Below are 15265 nucleotides of genomic sequence, written 5' to 3'. Positions count from 1 at the left end.
CGGTTATTCGTATCCCGCCCCCGAGAGCGTACAGTATGCTTGATTAATTCTCATATTTATTGCCATACCTTTTTATTATAAGGTTTATAACATAATAGAATTTAATTTTCATCTATTTGTAGATTATAAATTCAAACATACATTTATTGTAGCGGAACATGATTCGTTTGTGAAGTAGGATATAAAAACACAGAGTATTGCAAAAAGCTTATAGGACATATATTAAACTTCTTCATCATAAGTTAGTCAAACAGAAATTATGTGTATTGAAAACATTGTAAATGTCTATAATACCAATAAACCAGAAATATTTATTCTACGTTTCAAATCTTTGAGTATATGACTAATTTTTCCAACCCTGAATAAACTAAACTATTTACTAGTACTTAGCATCCAATTTATTCAAATTCACTTTTTAGTTTACTTGTCACAATCCCCATGTATTTACTATAACATCAAATTGTTCACTAATTTATAAGACTGCTAGAACTTTTCGATTTCTGGAAATCTTCAGTTTGCCGTATAGAAACAATAACGTCTCTTCAGAAGTTGTCTCTATGAATATAAAACGTAAATAAGAGTAGCTGGCTAGTTCTATAAAATTTAGCTTTGACAACATGTTGGAACAGTACCGTCTTCACGGTCTATATCAAAAGAACAGTTCGTAACAATATATTACTAGTAAATTTCTCGTCAGTTTCATCAGGCCTAAAACACTACATGGCTTCTCGCTTATTCAAGAAAATACTATTTCAGGATTTCTCACATTTTTAACAGCATAAAAGTAAAGTTAAGCTGGATTCATAAAGTATTAGCAAATTTTCACAACCAGCAAATTGTCTGCTATCCTACAAAATACAATTTTCTCTCGATTTCTGGCTTCCTCGTATTCTGTTTGCTTCGGTGTAATATTGCTAGAGAATGCTATCAATTTTTGAAAATATTTCAGAGTCCTCTTTCTTGCGAAAATAAATATAAGAAGTAAAATGATAGAGGCGGGCTTTGTTATCTCAGATTTGTACTAGCAGTAGACTGTTCTTAGAAAATTGATTCAATTTCAGGAAGTGAATCAAACTTCATCCATTTTATAGAGTAAACTTCTCGATATTTTTGACGGATGACTTAGCTTGTGATATATGATTGGAAATATTTCTTATTTAACCTTCTTCTATTCAGAATATTGAACATTCATCTACGTATCAAATATTTTTGACGGATAATAATTATATTTAATACTGGGTTATTTCAGTCAAAGACATAATGATTGAATAAATATTGATTAAAAATAGTATCTCTATTAACGAGCAGTGATATACGTCATAGCTCCTGCAGATGAATTTCATCAAATCCGTCTATGAAATGAGTTATTACCAATACTGCAAGTTGATACTAGACTTTAACTACGTATTATAACATTGAGTACAAAGATACTAGATTAGGTTAGGTATGGGTAACCTCGACATTGATTGGTTGAGGTTCACCAGAAGGCCTAGAGCTAATTGCTTAACACTTCATTTACCACAATTTGGAAACTCAGTTACGTATCTAATCACACTCTTTCTCTATTTTATAGCTCATTTTGAATTATTTTCAAATTTCTGATTTTGGTATTTATTCGAGTTAATTGACTGTCGTATCGTAGCATTTGACATCGATTTTCTTTCAAGATAGCTACCATTGCTCGAGTCTTGTCCTAACAGTACAATATATGTTTCAAGAATATTATTATCTTTTCTATTTTCTTCATGCAACCTTTACCAAATTGCTATGTACATTATGCAATAGCTTCTGTTTGCTCTTTAACGTTGTCTTCAGTTCGCGTCTCAAGCCTGAAAAGAGTTGTTATACCATTCTGATAAGAGGTGATAACGTCGAAACTACTCAGTGGCTACGAAACTCTCCTTGCAATTGCTAGCCATTGAGAATTGATATTGACACTATATAAAATAAAGTCATCAACTTGAGAATAAAACAATGTACCAATGGAAAATATTTTTATTCAGCTCTACTGCATTTCGACAAGGAAAGACACATCACTGAGTGGAAGCAGTGAAACGTTGAGTACGTTATACTGAATGATTTAGCTTGGTATACAGACGTATACAGGCTCTGCAGAGGACACCCAAAAATAAGAGATTTTTTGCGCTTGGGGACTGCGCAACTGGAACACAATAATCTGAATTTACTCGGATAGCAAAGCAGCCGTAACGGACGAAAAGGTGTGCCCTAGGCTTGTGCTGGAGTCCTACAAAGTCCTACAAAACCTAGCTGCAAGATCCAGCTCGTTAGGGTGCTGAATCATTAGGGCAACAAAGGTAAGAACGAGGTAGACTCACTCGCTAGACTGGGATTCGCGAGCTCACTGATGGACCCAGAAGACATCCTTGATGTATTTAAAAGTGTTGCTATAGCGCCTCTCAACTGTCTGCTTGCAAGGCAGGCTCGGAAGAAACGGTTAGAGAAACATGATACGAGACAAGAAAAGGCACATATAGACAGACCTTGGCCGTTTCACATCAAACAACTGTTCCAACTATATAGACGCGAATTCTAACTAGTGACCGGACTTATAACCGGACACTGTCATCTAAGACCCCACCTTCACACCATGAGCATTACGGACCATACGGAGTACCTCTAGTGCATGGAGAAGAATTAAACCATAGACCACGTCTTCTGTGAGTGCCCAGCATTCACCCGACTGCGGCTTAAACACTTGAAAAGCCTTACAGCTTAAGTTTTGACATGAAAGAGTTCGAATCAAAGCACTTCATCGGATTCTGAAAGGAAAGCGGCCTGTGGTAATATCAAGTGGGACACGACGGACCTATCTGACGGCCTTAGTGTAACTATGAGCTATGAACCGCGAAGTTTGAAGTATTGTGAAAAGTACTAGCTATTTCATTAATGTAATTAACATCAAATTGACGTGACCCAATAATGACGTGAGAAAGTCGACATCGTGCTACCTGAGAGTCTTATAATTATTCCCAGATTTCAATTATTTCAACTGAAAAATATATATAAAAGATTTGAAGATTCTCCAATAAATGAGGTGTTAGTTAATGTGTGATTGCTAATTCTCCGTACTATCTACAATTTATCCGATTATAATTTTCTTTTTATGTAAGGTCAATAAATTTTCTCTCTCTAACTATGTATCAACAGTCAATTTCAATTGAGAATTTGGCGCTCCGAGCCATCTTTTTTCATTGAATAACAGTCCCCTATAATAGCTCCAATTTGTTTTTGTCTGGCCACAAACTCCCATATACTTTTTACCTACAAATTATCTCAATTACTAACACACTATCCTCAGTAATTTGATTGTGACCTTGATACAAATATAAATTGTTCTCATGTCGACAGGATTAAATTTACTTCAATGGATGAGCATTAGTTGAACTCGAAGTAAATTGATTTATCCATGAAGCTCTAAATTCCGCAATTACGAGCAAACCTTCATTTGTTTTGCACTGCTTTTAATGAAGATAACAATAATTGTTTCGAAGGATTAAATAATACTTTGAAATATTATTTATTTCGAACTGTTTATTGGAATCTTGAAAAGCCGTTCGCAATTTTTTTCACTAACTTCATCTCTCATTTTTACTATCACTGTGGTATTATCGAAATCGCAGATTTTTTTACAAACATCAATAGATATATTACATTCCGTCTCTAATAGTGGACTCTAGGTATACATTTCCAGAAAACATTTCTAGCAGGTGAAATTATACTAACTCGTAGTTTAAAATGGAATATATCTAATTTAGAAACAATTATGTATCATTCTACTTCTTAACTGATATTTATACTTTCATGTAATACCAGTGCATTATTTTATTTTTATAGTTCGGATACTGCCTCTGCCGAGGTAGTATCGGTGAAGCCAAGTCGGGTCAGCGTCTTTTCTTCAATGCTCTAAAAGCAGTCCAAGTTTCAGATCCACTCTGGGTCGCCTAAAAGTCGAATTGGCCTCGTCTGTTTTGAGTCGAGCGTTCAAAGGATTTGCTCACTCCTTTGACACATATTTTTCAACTTAGACAATAAAACAAAGTGAAGTACTTCCTTTTTCAATTACTACTGCGAGAACGTTACTGTGATTCGTTACCTTAAAACTATTTGAAATATTTCAATGAAATTGCTATACCCCGTCTAGTTAAGTAGTGGAACAAATTTTTCAAATTTTCTCAAAATTCTGTAGAGTAGTGGCATGACTTTTCTTTTCTTTCCGTAAATAGTATACTATAATGAAATAAGAATTAAAATGAAAACTAGTCTTCACTAAACTTAAATCTTCACACCCAAAAATAAGGGAATAATATCAAGTACCTTGTTTTGTTTGACTCACTGTTTACAGAGGACAGACATCCAAGTATTTAAAAAATAGATTGAAACGTCATCAATTGTATAAAAAAGGAAAAACTTAATTAGTAAACTATGTATGAAAAAAATGATAACTCGAATTACATGAATTGAAAAATTCTTGAAACAGAGTCAAATACAAGAAGAGGATTTTTGAATTTGTTCACATATATAGAAACAGAACACATATAAATGATAAAAAAATATAAGCACTTTTAGTCAAATTTGTGATTCTATTTTATGATTTTCTCCAATTTCTTGAGAAAAAAGTGTAGAGCAAATTGCATACAATAAAAATGGTTCCAACTCCATAAAATCTATGTGCGATATTATACGTAAATGGATCAGCTGATCTTAATTTGGGGATCGTTTTGATCTAAATATAATGCGTCTTACATTGCATTTAAGAAAGATGTATTTATTTCTCATCTACCTCATTGCTTCAATTTTGGCAGTTTACAAGGTAATAAAAACAGCATTCCAATGATAATTTAATATTTTTTAAGCATTAAGATAATGTTAACTTGAAATTGGTGGTTTGTTAATGTCAAAAAAAATATTCTTTGAAAATCAATAATAAATGGTTTTCTTACTTCTCTAAATTTGTTCTAAGACTTGAAAAAATTGTCACTGTTTCTTCCATTCCATGATTCTCATTATGAATTAATGAAAACTGCAATTTTTTTTCTACAAGATCCATTTATTGTGGAATTGCAGATGTTTTTTATCAAATAAACGTATTCGTATTTATATAAATGGAAAATCTATCCTAATAAAGATAGATCAAAGCAAATCTAATATCATTTCTAATTCTGATTCTAAGCGGCAAATATCTGATTTTATAAAACACGTTTCTCATCAAATTAGCTCCATATAGAGTGTAAATTACTGATAAGAATTTATGTTCGATTTCAGAGCAAGATCCAGCTTCAAGGAAGTATCCTGTGATGGTATATATACACGGTGAATCATTTGAATGGAATTCAGGAAATCCTTACGATGGATCTGTTTTAGCTGCATATGGTAATGTTATAGTTGTAACATTAAACTTCAGATTGGGTATATTGGGTAAGTTCGATGATTATATAACATTTTCTTAACGATATGAAACATTAATTCATATGCAATTTAATTTTTCAAAATTGTTCCCAAGGAATATACTAATTTTCCTGGAAATTTAAAAATGATAACTGAATTTGAATTTGTTATGATCAAACTACACAAATGCTTCTGTCAATTATCAAAATAATTTTTGATTTCAATCTAATCAAATATAAAGCATTAGTTTGAATCATCTTTGAAACGGCTTAAATTATTTTTATAAATTTTAGTTTTTACTGTAGTCGTGATATAATATTGTTAACATTGTTATCAGATTCCAATTTTTTTCAAAATACAACGAAACTAACTAATTCGAGTAGATTAACCGGATTTTTCATTTTTTTCATATAACGTGATGTATTTCATAGTTTATAATTGATTTTATCGGTGGTTAGGGACTGTTGTGCACATCGTCGATATGATAAGCCTGCTGTGCCCCACTTGAAACTACCGATGTCCTTGGTCCTCAGACATCAATAAAGCACCTAAATTGAACAAATTAGCATTAGCGCCATAAGTCTTACCGATGCTTTTAAATCCTGCATAAGTGGTTTGCAGCTTCCTCTATATACCAGTTGCATTCCAAATCGTCACCGATATATAAATTATAGAAATGGCGCTTAATAGTGATAAGTGATATTTTGGGTTTTATATCCTACACATACGGATAATAGATGGACGAAAAGAATATTGGAGTGGAGGCCAAGAATGGATAAGAGAAGTAGATGCAGGCCGCCAACAAGATGGAGTGACGATGTAAAGAAAATTGTAGGAAATTGGATACATACAGCTCAAGATAAGAGATAGATGGTTTAAACTAGAGGAGGCCTATATCCAGCAGTGGATGGAAGATGGCTGATAGATGATGATGATGATCCTACACATTCTTGAAAAATTAGTTTATTTGTTCATTATTACTTGCTTTGTATATAAAGTATGAGATTTTTGTAGAGTAATAGACCATATTCCTTCCTCTATCGCTATTTTCAATCATTGCCATATCACCTTGATATAGCAATTTGATAGAAGTAAGACCTGGCAATAATGTAAATACCAGCGTGACAACATTCACATTAAAAAAAGAGAACAAAACGAAACTCACGAAAATCGTTTTAAATGTTTCTGGGGCAACATTCCATATTTTGAACTCAAAGTGAATGTAATTATGAACTAAAGGAAAAAATCAATAATGAACATAAAATATGCTAAACACCTAGGACAAATACCGTAATTTTAATGTATTTGATTATTAAATTTACAAAATGATGGTAATCATCAGCATTCACTGAATTTTAATAGGTTCGTTATCATTTTGTCTGGATAATTTATTGCATCACTTTGGAATATGTTTTGAATGCGTTATAAATATTAGTGTTTTTGTCTGTTTGTGATTGTTTATATTGCGCAAAACAGTGAAAAACAATTTTTGCACTAGAATATTCGAATATGAGAAAATAAAGATACTGATGGTAATATGTTAAATGGATACTAATACGATTTTATTTATGAATTGATTAGTTACATCATATATAACTTGGGGTAACATGGACTGTAAGGTATTTTAATTGAGAGGATTAGATATTTGAGGTGTTTGCTATAACGAAACGATATCACGTGACTCAAGCTACGATTTATCGAACACACATTTTCTACATACCATCTTCTTCTATCAATATAAATGAAACATGATAACATGAGATGGATTGTCTACTACACCAGACCAAATACAATAGATACGTAATAGTTTATTTAAATTAACATTAGTAATCAAAGAAGAGAAAATAACGTGATGGCGGGTTATTATTTTTAAATGATTGGGCACGCTGTAAAATAAATTTTGCAATCTATCGCATGTCTCTAGCACTTATAATATCGCTGATGAAAATTATTAAAATCTGGCATGTTTTTACTTCGCCATCAATTTTTCTAGTAACGCGCCAACCGCCTGCTTACGTCACCAGCGCCGATAGAAATTTGTACAAAAATGTACCAACACCACTATCGCTGCACCAATTAAAGTATTTGTGAGTATCTCCAAGGGAGGAAAGTTACGGAAAAAATGATGTGATGTGATGAAAAAGGACAGTTATGGAAAAGGAATAATGTTTTATCAAGTACAATTGATCAATTTTAATGTGAAGAGATAAATAGGTACTGTTCACTACGCTGGAAAACCACGACACTAGCTACGTCACCGGCACCATGGTTAGTATCGTGACTTGCGACTGACATGGTCGCTGGCTACGTTGCCGATCACCTAGCTTGATGTGTGGATGCTTAATGACGCGTTCAGTTTGCTACTTGTGAAGATGCTATCGAAGAGTGAGTACATGTTGTTGCTAGCTCACGTGTTAATGAAAAAAAGAAGAAAGAAGAAAAAAAGTACATGTTCAAACTATTCTGTCTATTGTGTCTCGATGAGAAGAATCTTATTTGTACTATATTTAGTTCGACAAACTCTGTTATTTTGAGCAAAAGTTTGTTAATTATTTAAGAATGTCTGGAATATTAATTTTTGAAATACTCTTGTACATTAGAGAAGATATGGTAGAAAAAAAGACGTATTCGAAGAAACCCATATCACCAACAGAAACCCAATATTATAACAGGCTCCCGTATAACCAAATGCTGAACAGTGCACTTTCGCAGAGTGGAGCAGCCGCGGCCCGGGTGGCCAGCCTCCATATAGTTGAACACAGTCACCGTCTCTGCCTTTTCCACTCAAGTGGTTCTTTGTCTGCAACATCGCAAACCACCGTAGTGTAAGAGAGATCTAAAAGTCCACATTTAGATTGTATATGAATCATTGCATTGTATACTTTTCATATTATTTGAAAACACACCAATAAGTTGCTGACAATTTCAGTGAAACCATGGTGGTTTGGAAATTGGAAAGACAGCTACGTAACATATAACATGCTCAATTAACTCGTTATCAGAATCAAGACTACTGTTAATCTTCTATGAATTTGTATTGTCCAACAAAAGACGATTCATTGAACGGTTGAATGAATTTATTATTGTTCACGCAACCCCTTTCCTGTAACAAAGCTTCAAAAGTTAAAGCAGAAAATTAAAGCTCGATTGTTAAATTGTTCTCAACTCAGTTCATAACGGTGTGTTTAACATGATGAAATTGAAATGTATCTTGCATACGAACCTCACGTTTCAGACTGTGAGATTTTATAGCTGTAGTCATTTGAAATTTATCGCAATATTATGACCGTCACTAGAGAATGGTGAACTTTCCATATATATGATAATCAAAGCTAAACTGAAGGTAGATATTTCAACATGTTTCTGTAATCATTTTATTGTATTGCGGCCAGTAAATAATGATCCAAACAAAAATAGGATCTTCACGGCATTAAACTAGATTGGTTAGATCAGATATTATGAATAAAAAAGAAGATAGGCTGTAATTAGGAGAATATTCAATCACAATACATTGATACATTTAGGCTATACAATTTCAAACAATTGGAGACATGGGTAAGGTAAGGAAAATGATTTCCGTCTAGATGAATTTTCTAGCGAAAGTTACTGAAGTTAAGTTGTTGAAATAACTGGACGTTCAACTTTCCTCTAGTTTACGTTGTAGTGTTAATTATTAAATATCAATATATTCAATCAATATATTAAATATCAATAATTCCATTTTTGAGTTTTTGCTATCACCATTATTCTCAAAATTTTCATTCAAGGGGAATCTATCACAAAATTGTGATGTTTATCTTATTTTCTAGTTTATTCACACTGTTTTCCAACAGTGTAGTGAATTTATACGAAATGTTCATCACTTACTCAATTTATTAAAAAAACATAAAACTTAACTAACTTATATAATAATAATTATCCACTACTTATGAAATTAACTATTCACTACTTTTATAACTACTTTTACAACTTTTTATTATAAACTAACTTGCAACTAATGAAAAAACTCCTATTTATAACAGAAAAAAAAGTCTAGAAAGTAATCAAATGAAGAAATAAATGAAAAGACCTTCCTAGGATTTAGTTCTAAATAAATTCAAGCAACTTTTCGCTGTTTATAACAAAAATATCAAAGAGACGACAATCATCAAACGAATTGGCGTATTCGCCAAATTATAGACTTCTATTGTAACCGAACAGGACCAGCTGCACTGTCCATATCATGGACGAGTTGGTAACGATAATGTTGAAGCAAAATTTGTAAATTTCATTCAAAAAATTATTAAAAAAATAAAAAATTATTAGTAAGGATTGCTAATTTCACTTTCGTATGATGTAAAAGGATAAAAGGAATATTGAAAAGATACCCGCGGTTAGTTCTTTGTGAGTGCATAAAAATTTTCTAGGGTTTGAGAAAAAAATATTTTTCGGTAGTTTATATCCAGCTTTTATCATATATTTTTTTCAATTATTCAATGAATATTTATGGAGAAGGAAATTTTGTAGTTCAAACAGTAATGCCACAAATGTAAGAACTACAAGAGGTTTATTCATTTTATTCTTATATATGGAAAAATGTTTTATTTATACATAACAAATGAATAAAAACAGTATTACAACAGCACATGCTACGTTGCCGGCAATGAAAACCTCGTGATTATCAAGCAGACAACTGCTTAATATTAAATATATGATATCATAACTGAAAAATATGGTACTTTCTGACATCGTTTCATTTCAAGAACTTATAAAATAAATACATTTTGAAAAATGAATACTATTCGGATTTCATTGTTTATTAGTTATAAGTAATGTTTCCATTTATAAAAATATACTCAACAACTGGAATTTGATAGTGTTGACAGATTGTTGGGGTGTGAAGGTGAACTTCGCGGCTCACTTAAAGTTACATCTAATTCAGTCGAAGAATATATTTATCACTATTAAAATGATTCAATCATAATATTTTTTGTTTTTCATTCATAGGTTTTGAAGAAAAATGCTTTCGATCTCAAAAAAACGTCCTGAATGAAGCGAATAACTGTGTTTTCCTACCCCAACAGAGAACAGATTTTCACTGACAGGGTATGTGGGGAAATCACAATATTTTCATTCGATTTATTGTAATCGAAAATAAAGTTTTTGAGAAGTATTTTCATTATATAGTCAGTGAAAAACCAATGCGGAGCATAAAACGTGATATTTGGTCAGGACATTTATATATACATTGATTGGTTCTGCTTGAAATTGGCCAGTGTAAAAAACTTTCTAACATATCTGGGATGATTAACATAAAAAATTTCTCAATGTACTTTTAAAGCCTTTCTAATGGGTAGTGCAATCCCAATCATCATTTTTGTTTATAATGATAACATGGAAAGGATTTTACTTGAAAAGGTTAAGGTATGAAGTGGAGTACCTGGTTATTCACTTCAATTTTACACTGCCATTAATTTGTAGCTGATGGAGATATTGAAAAATAAAATTACTTAACTTTTCGAAAACATTGCAGTGAATTAAATAATCAATACAATTTCTTAGCCGTATTGCAAAATATATCTCGAATCGCAAACCTACAGAGAACAAGTGTACGCTGTCCTTTAAACCACACAAAATTATGTAAAATTGATGAATTATGAATAAGAAAGAATTAAAACTAATTGAGATTTTTTTGGCACATTCTATAAAAATAGAATCTGATCAGTTAAATAGGAAGAGTGGATTGGTGATAACACATCGTTAATATATGAAAAATTTACCCTTCAGAAATTCGGAAACGAAGATTCTCTCAAAAGCATGAGAATATAAAGAATTTTAATAGAAAACTCACACTCAAAAAAATGTAGCTCCTTGAAGCTCCGATTCAAGCTTTTTCCAAATAATTTTTACAACATCGTAATTTTGTCAATACATGACATAACTTTAGAGATTTCTTGGATTCAAACAACAAATTTGATGAGCATCAATAAGAATAAAAAGTTTTTCTAACATTCTACAAAACTATGACATTAACCTGTAACTAAGGTTTTGGTGTTTGCGGAAACCCACCTCAATGTTACGATTATTTCATCGACTTTCTCTTTGTGTTTGAACTATGATTTCAATATCTTTTGCTCGTCAAATGACGACAGATATCCTCCGGTTTGGAGAGTGGGCTAATAATGTCTTAGATGAAGGTGTAAGATTTGCAGGTGGAATGGTGTATAGTCTCAATTTTATATTTTCTTGTAAGTGAGATATCAGGTCATGTGTCTAGTGCCTCTATTCCCTGCCTGCAATACAAAGTCCTTGAAAACGTGGATTCGGAATATTTTTCAATTATTATATTGTAATGTGTATCATCATGGTGCAAATTGTCAGTAATCATCATCAGGCGAATTACGTCGTAAAAATTTCTTGTATTGCGAACCTGTCTGAGGTGTTTCTGTACATTTGTTTTTATCATCTATAACTTGGATTCAGTTCCTTGACTCATATTTCATGAAAAAAGAAGACACTCTCTAGATCTATCACTAACTTTTTCAGCAATAAATCTTATTAAAACGTTTAAGTCGGAATTATACAAGGCGAAACATCTCACGTAAAATTTGTTACTTTTTTATTTTACTCGACAGAACCTATCGAACTCAAAAACAAAGTTTCTATAAGCTTATTATTTGAACTAGTCCATGGCAAGCCTTAGGCAATTAATTTCAAAATCTTATTTCACTTATGTGCTCTGGTAGTTTTAGCAGCTAGTCCAATTAAGGCTTGTTTGCATAGTCCCTACACTGTAATAAATCTAAAAATCAACTGCAGAAACTTCTCTAGTTTGTTATAAGTGCGCTTAGGATACGATTAAGTGTGAGAAATGGAGATGTTAGTTGAATACAAAGTTGTGGTGTGAAAAATAAAATATGTGGAAGTCGTTCGTTTATTTCCTAATGTTCCTAATGTTTTATTGATAAAAATTTCTCTCTATGGTATGTTTTATTTGAAACCTAGAAAAAATCATATCAAATTATTTACGAAATGAACTATCAGAGATTTTGGAAGAATCTTTTGTAATTGCAATTAAAAAACATAATACAGTGAAAAATTTTATTATATTTACATGGAAAGGTGATTAAACTATAATCTTGTATCATAGAAGTACACAAGCTTGGCATGGACTAGGACCATGCCAAAGTGTGATACCTTAATAAAATCCCTATTGAACTGCTGTTTCCTCTTTCTCAAGCTCACCGGAGCGTTCCATGAAGCTTTATATCTGATTTGAAATCTAGAGCTGCCATCTTAGTTAAGCAATATGTACGCATTGGTTCTATATTAGGTAAAGTGTATTTTTTCCATCTGCATCAGATGACTAGAAGTTATCATAAAAGCAGATATTGTCGACAACATTGTTATTGGACCTGTAGAAATTAATCTGAACGGATCAAAGTCTGGATTGGAAGAAGGGACACAACATATCTCCTGACTCTGCTTTTTTCTTGGAAATAGTTGTTAACCAGACGATATCAAAGTTGCCCAAAAGCCATGAACGACGGCTTTTAGATCTTGTGACCGAAGAGACCAATCAGTTCTTCAACAACACCAATAACACGAATAAGCTTTTTTAGTTAGTTAAGTAGATCAGTGCACCATAAAGTCTAAGGAACTATTTTCAAGCAAAACTAGGAGTTTTAGAAGTAAAATTAGTTGTTCATTGATCGTTGAACGCAATGTCTAAAGAGGCCTACTAGTTTTCTTAGAAGATTTATGCGATAATAGAAATAAAATTTAAGTAGGTTAAGACTCAAAGAACTGTTCTGAGGGCCTTGAATGAGCATTTGAATATGACAAAAATAAGTGAAAGACTGGCGTCGAGTAGATTGTTATGAGCGACTTTTAGAACTTTGCCTCGTATACCGAGAAAATATAATCCAACGGGTTGTTTGTCACTATGATCCAACATCCCAAAGACATTCCATAGGGTGGCATCGCAAGGGAAAGCCTGTGTAAAAAAAAGTCACGGGAATCACCAAAAAAGTAATGGCTACAATATTTTCGGACTGCAATGGTAACTTTTTAATTAACTTTGAAGAATAAAATACAATCATCAACGCGGCATATTACTCTTCGTAAAGCAGTTGCGTGAATAAATTATTGAAAATAGGGGTAGCGATGCTCCAATTCATACGGATGTGCTTCCCAAGGCTACAGTACATGAATGTGGCTTCACAACCACTCATCTTGCTCCGTCCCACTTTTTTCTGTTTTCAGAGCTGAAGACTTTAACAACGACGATGAAACTTAACAGGTGATATACGAGTAGTTTGACTGTAAATATGCGTCATAGTTTTGTAGTGGCATAGAAGCTTCAGTCAGACGTTGTGTAGAGTGTGTGGAAATAAAGAGAGAATATGTTGTAATGTTTTTCTTATTTCTCTTTTTATTCGCCAGGTGAATTCATAAACATTGTTCCCTCACGTTGTTAATTTATTCAAACTCTTTACACTACACTCAACTAACTTATGTTGGTTAACACTTAAATAATTTATTTAAATTCTTCGGTTACATTTCTATTTCGTTCCGTTCTCTCTGACTATTCATTTTGAACTAAAACAAACTGCGCTAAGCAAACTCGCTCATATATCCAAAATGAAGTTCTCGAAAATTCTAGAAAATAAAGAAACACAACAAATAAATAAATAGACCTCTCTAGAAATTAGTTCAAAAGAAACAATGTAAAAAAATCGCCTTATATGATAAAAACTAATATAAAAACAAATATCAAACGTATTCTGGGTATATATAAATCCATAATCGGACAGAACCGCGGACATGTTCGTAACAATGATCACAGTTTTGTTATTTATGACCTTTCTATCTCACGCCAAAAATGCATTTCCGGCACTATGAATTTAGTGTTTTCAAAGAAGCTCATGACTCCTCGCAAATTTTGATGCACATTAATATGGCCCTCTTAAATTTTCAAGAAATACTTCAAGCTAAGAAATAACTTCTAAAAACTGAACGAATTCATTCATTCAATTATTTAGACATAAATTAGAAAAGTTTACACAAAATTTTCATTTTCCAGTGAGATTTGAATTAATATTGTATCGTTGTAAAACATGTCAACTTCATAACAAGATTAAATAAACAAAATGTGAAAACTGAACAAGAAGGAAAGTAATATAAAAAGGTGGTATGGGCTCGAGCTTTTTGCTTGAAGATGAACAGACAACAATGAATATTATTAGGACATTATATTGTGTCTTAGAGAGTAATTCCATAAAAAAAATACCAGACCAGACTGATAAAACACGTCTATCACACTCCATAAAAAGGGTCAATCCCGCAAGGTTATCTGTACACAGTAACTGCGCAAAAAGAAACCCATCAAAAATTCACCTTGTTCGTTACCAATCTAAGCTTGAAAGCTTCATTTGAGAAAAATATTCATTCACCTACAACAGACCTAATATCTTTTATTATCAATAGAGTTTAAACGAAATCTTTGACAATAAATATTCCAGTATCAGATTCAGCCGGAGGATACGTGAAATCGTTTAAAGTTTCACAGATAAACAGATGGTCGATTCTTTGTATTTGTTCTTCAAAACATTCACAAAGTAATAGAAATATTAAATTGTTCGGGGATCAAAACTAGAAACGTATGAGAAAATAAAAAATGAACGTGGAAATATTTCAAGTTGTGCGGTCTTCGCCCTTCTGGGCTAGATATTGTGCAATAAAGATTTTGTATTCCTTTCTGAGAAATTCTCTAGGAGGTAGTTCAGTATCGGACTGGTATTTATGAAGCCCTGAGGAGGAACGGGAATCAGCAAACTTCTTAAGAGTTTTCTGCATAAAAGAATATTTTAGATAGGGG

General features: G+C 32.3%; 1 protein-coding gene across 3 annotated transcripts in view; it reads left to right on the top strand.

The window, feature by feature from the left end:
• The window catches only part of LOC130899108 (neuroligin-4, X-linked-like), a 113297-nt gene that overhangs the window by 38537 nt on the left and 59495 nt on the right, over positions 1–15265 (top strand). For all 3 annotated transcript variants that reach the window (XM_057808878.1, XM_057808877.1, XM_057808879.1), the window contains exon 3: positions 5284–5436. In XM_057808878.1, coding sequence (XP_057664861.1) covers positions 5284–5436 — 153 coding nt within the window. The remainder of the gene's footprint in view (positions 1–5283; positions 5437–15265) is intronic.

The sequence above is a fragment of the Diorhabda carinulata genome, chromosome 10 (genome assembly GCF_026250575.1).
Source record: "Diorhabda carinulata isolate Delta chromosome 10, icDioCari1.1, whole genome shotgun sequence".
Lineage (NCBI taxonomy): Eukaryota > Metazoa > Arthropoda > Insecta > Coleoptera > Chrysomelidae > Diorhabda > Diorhabda carinulata.
Note: the sequence above shows the minus strand (reverse complement) of the source record. Positions and strands in the feature narration are given on the sequence as shown.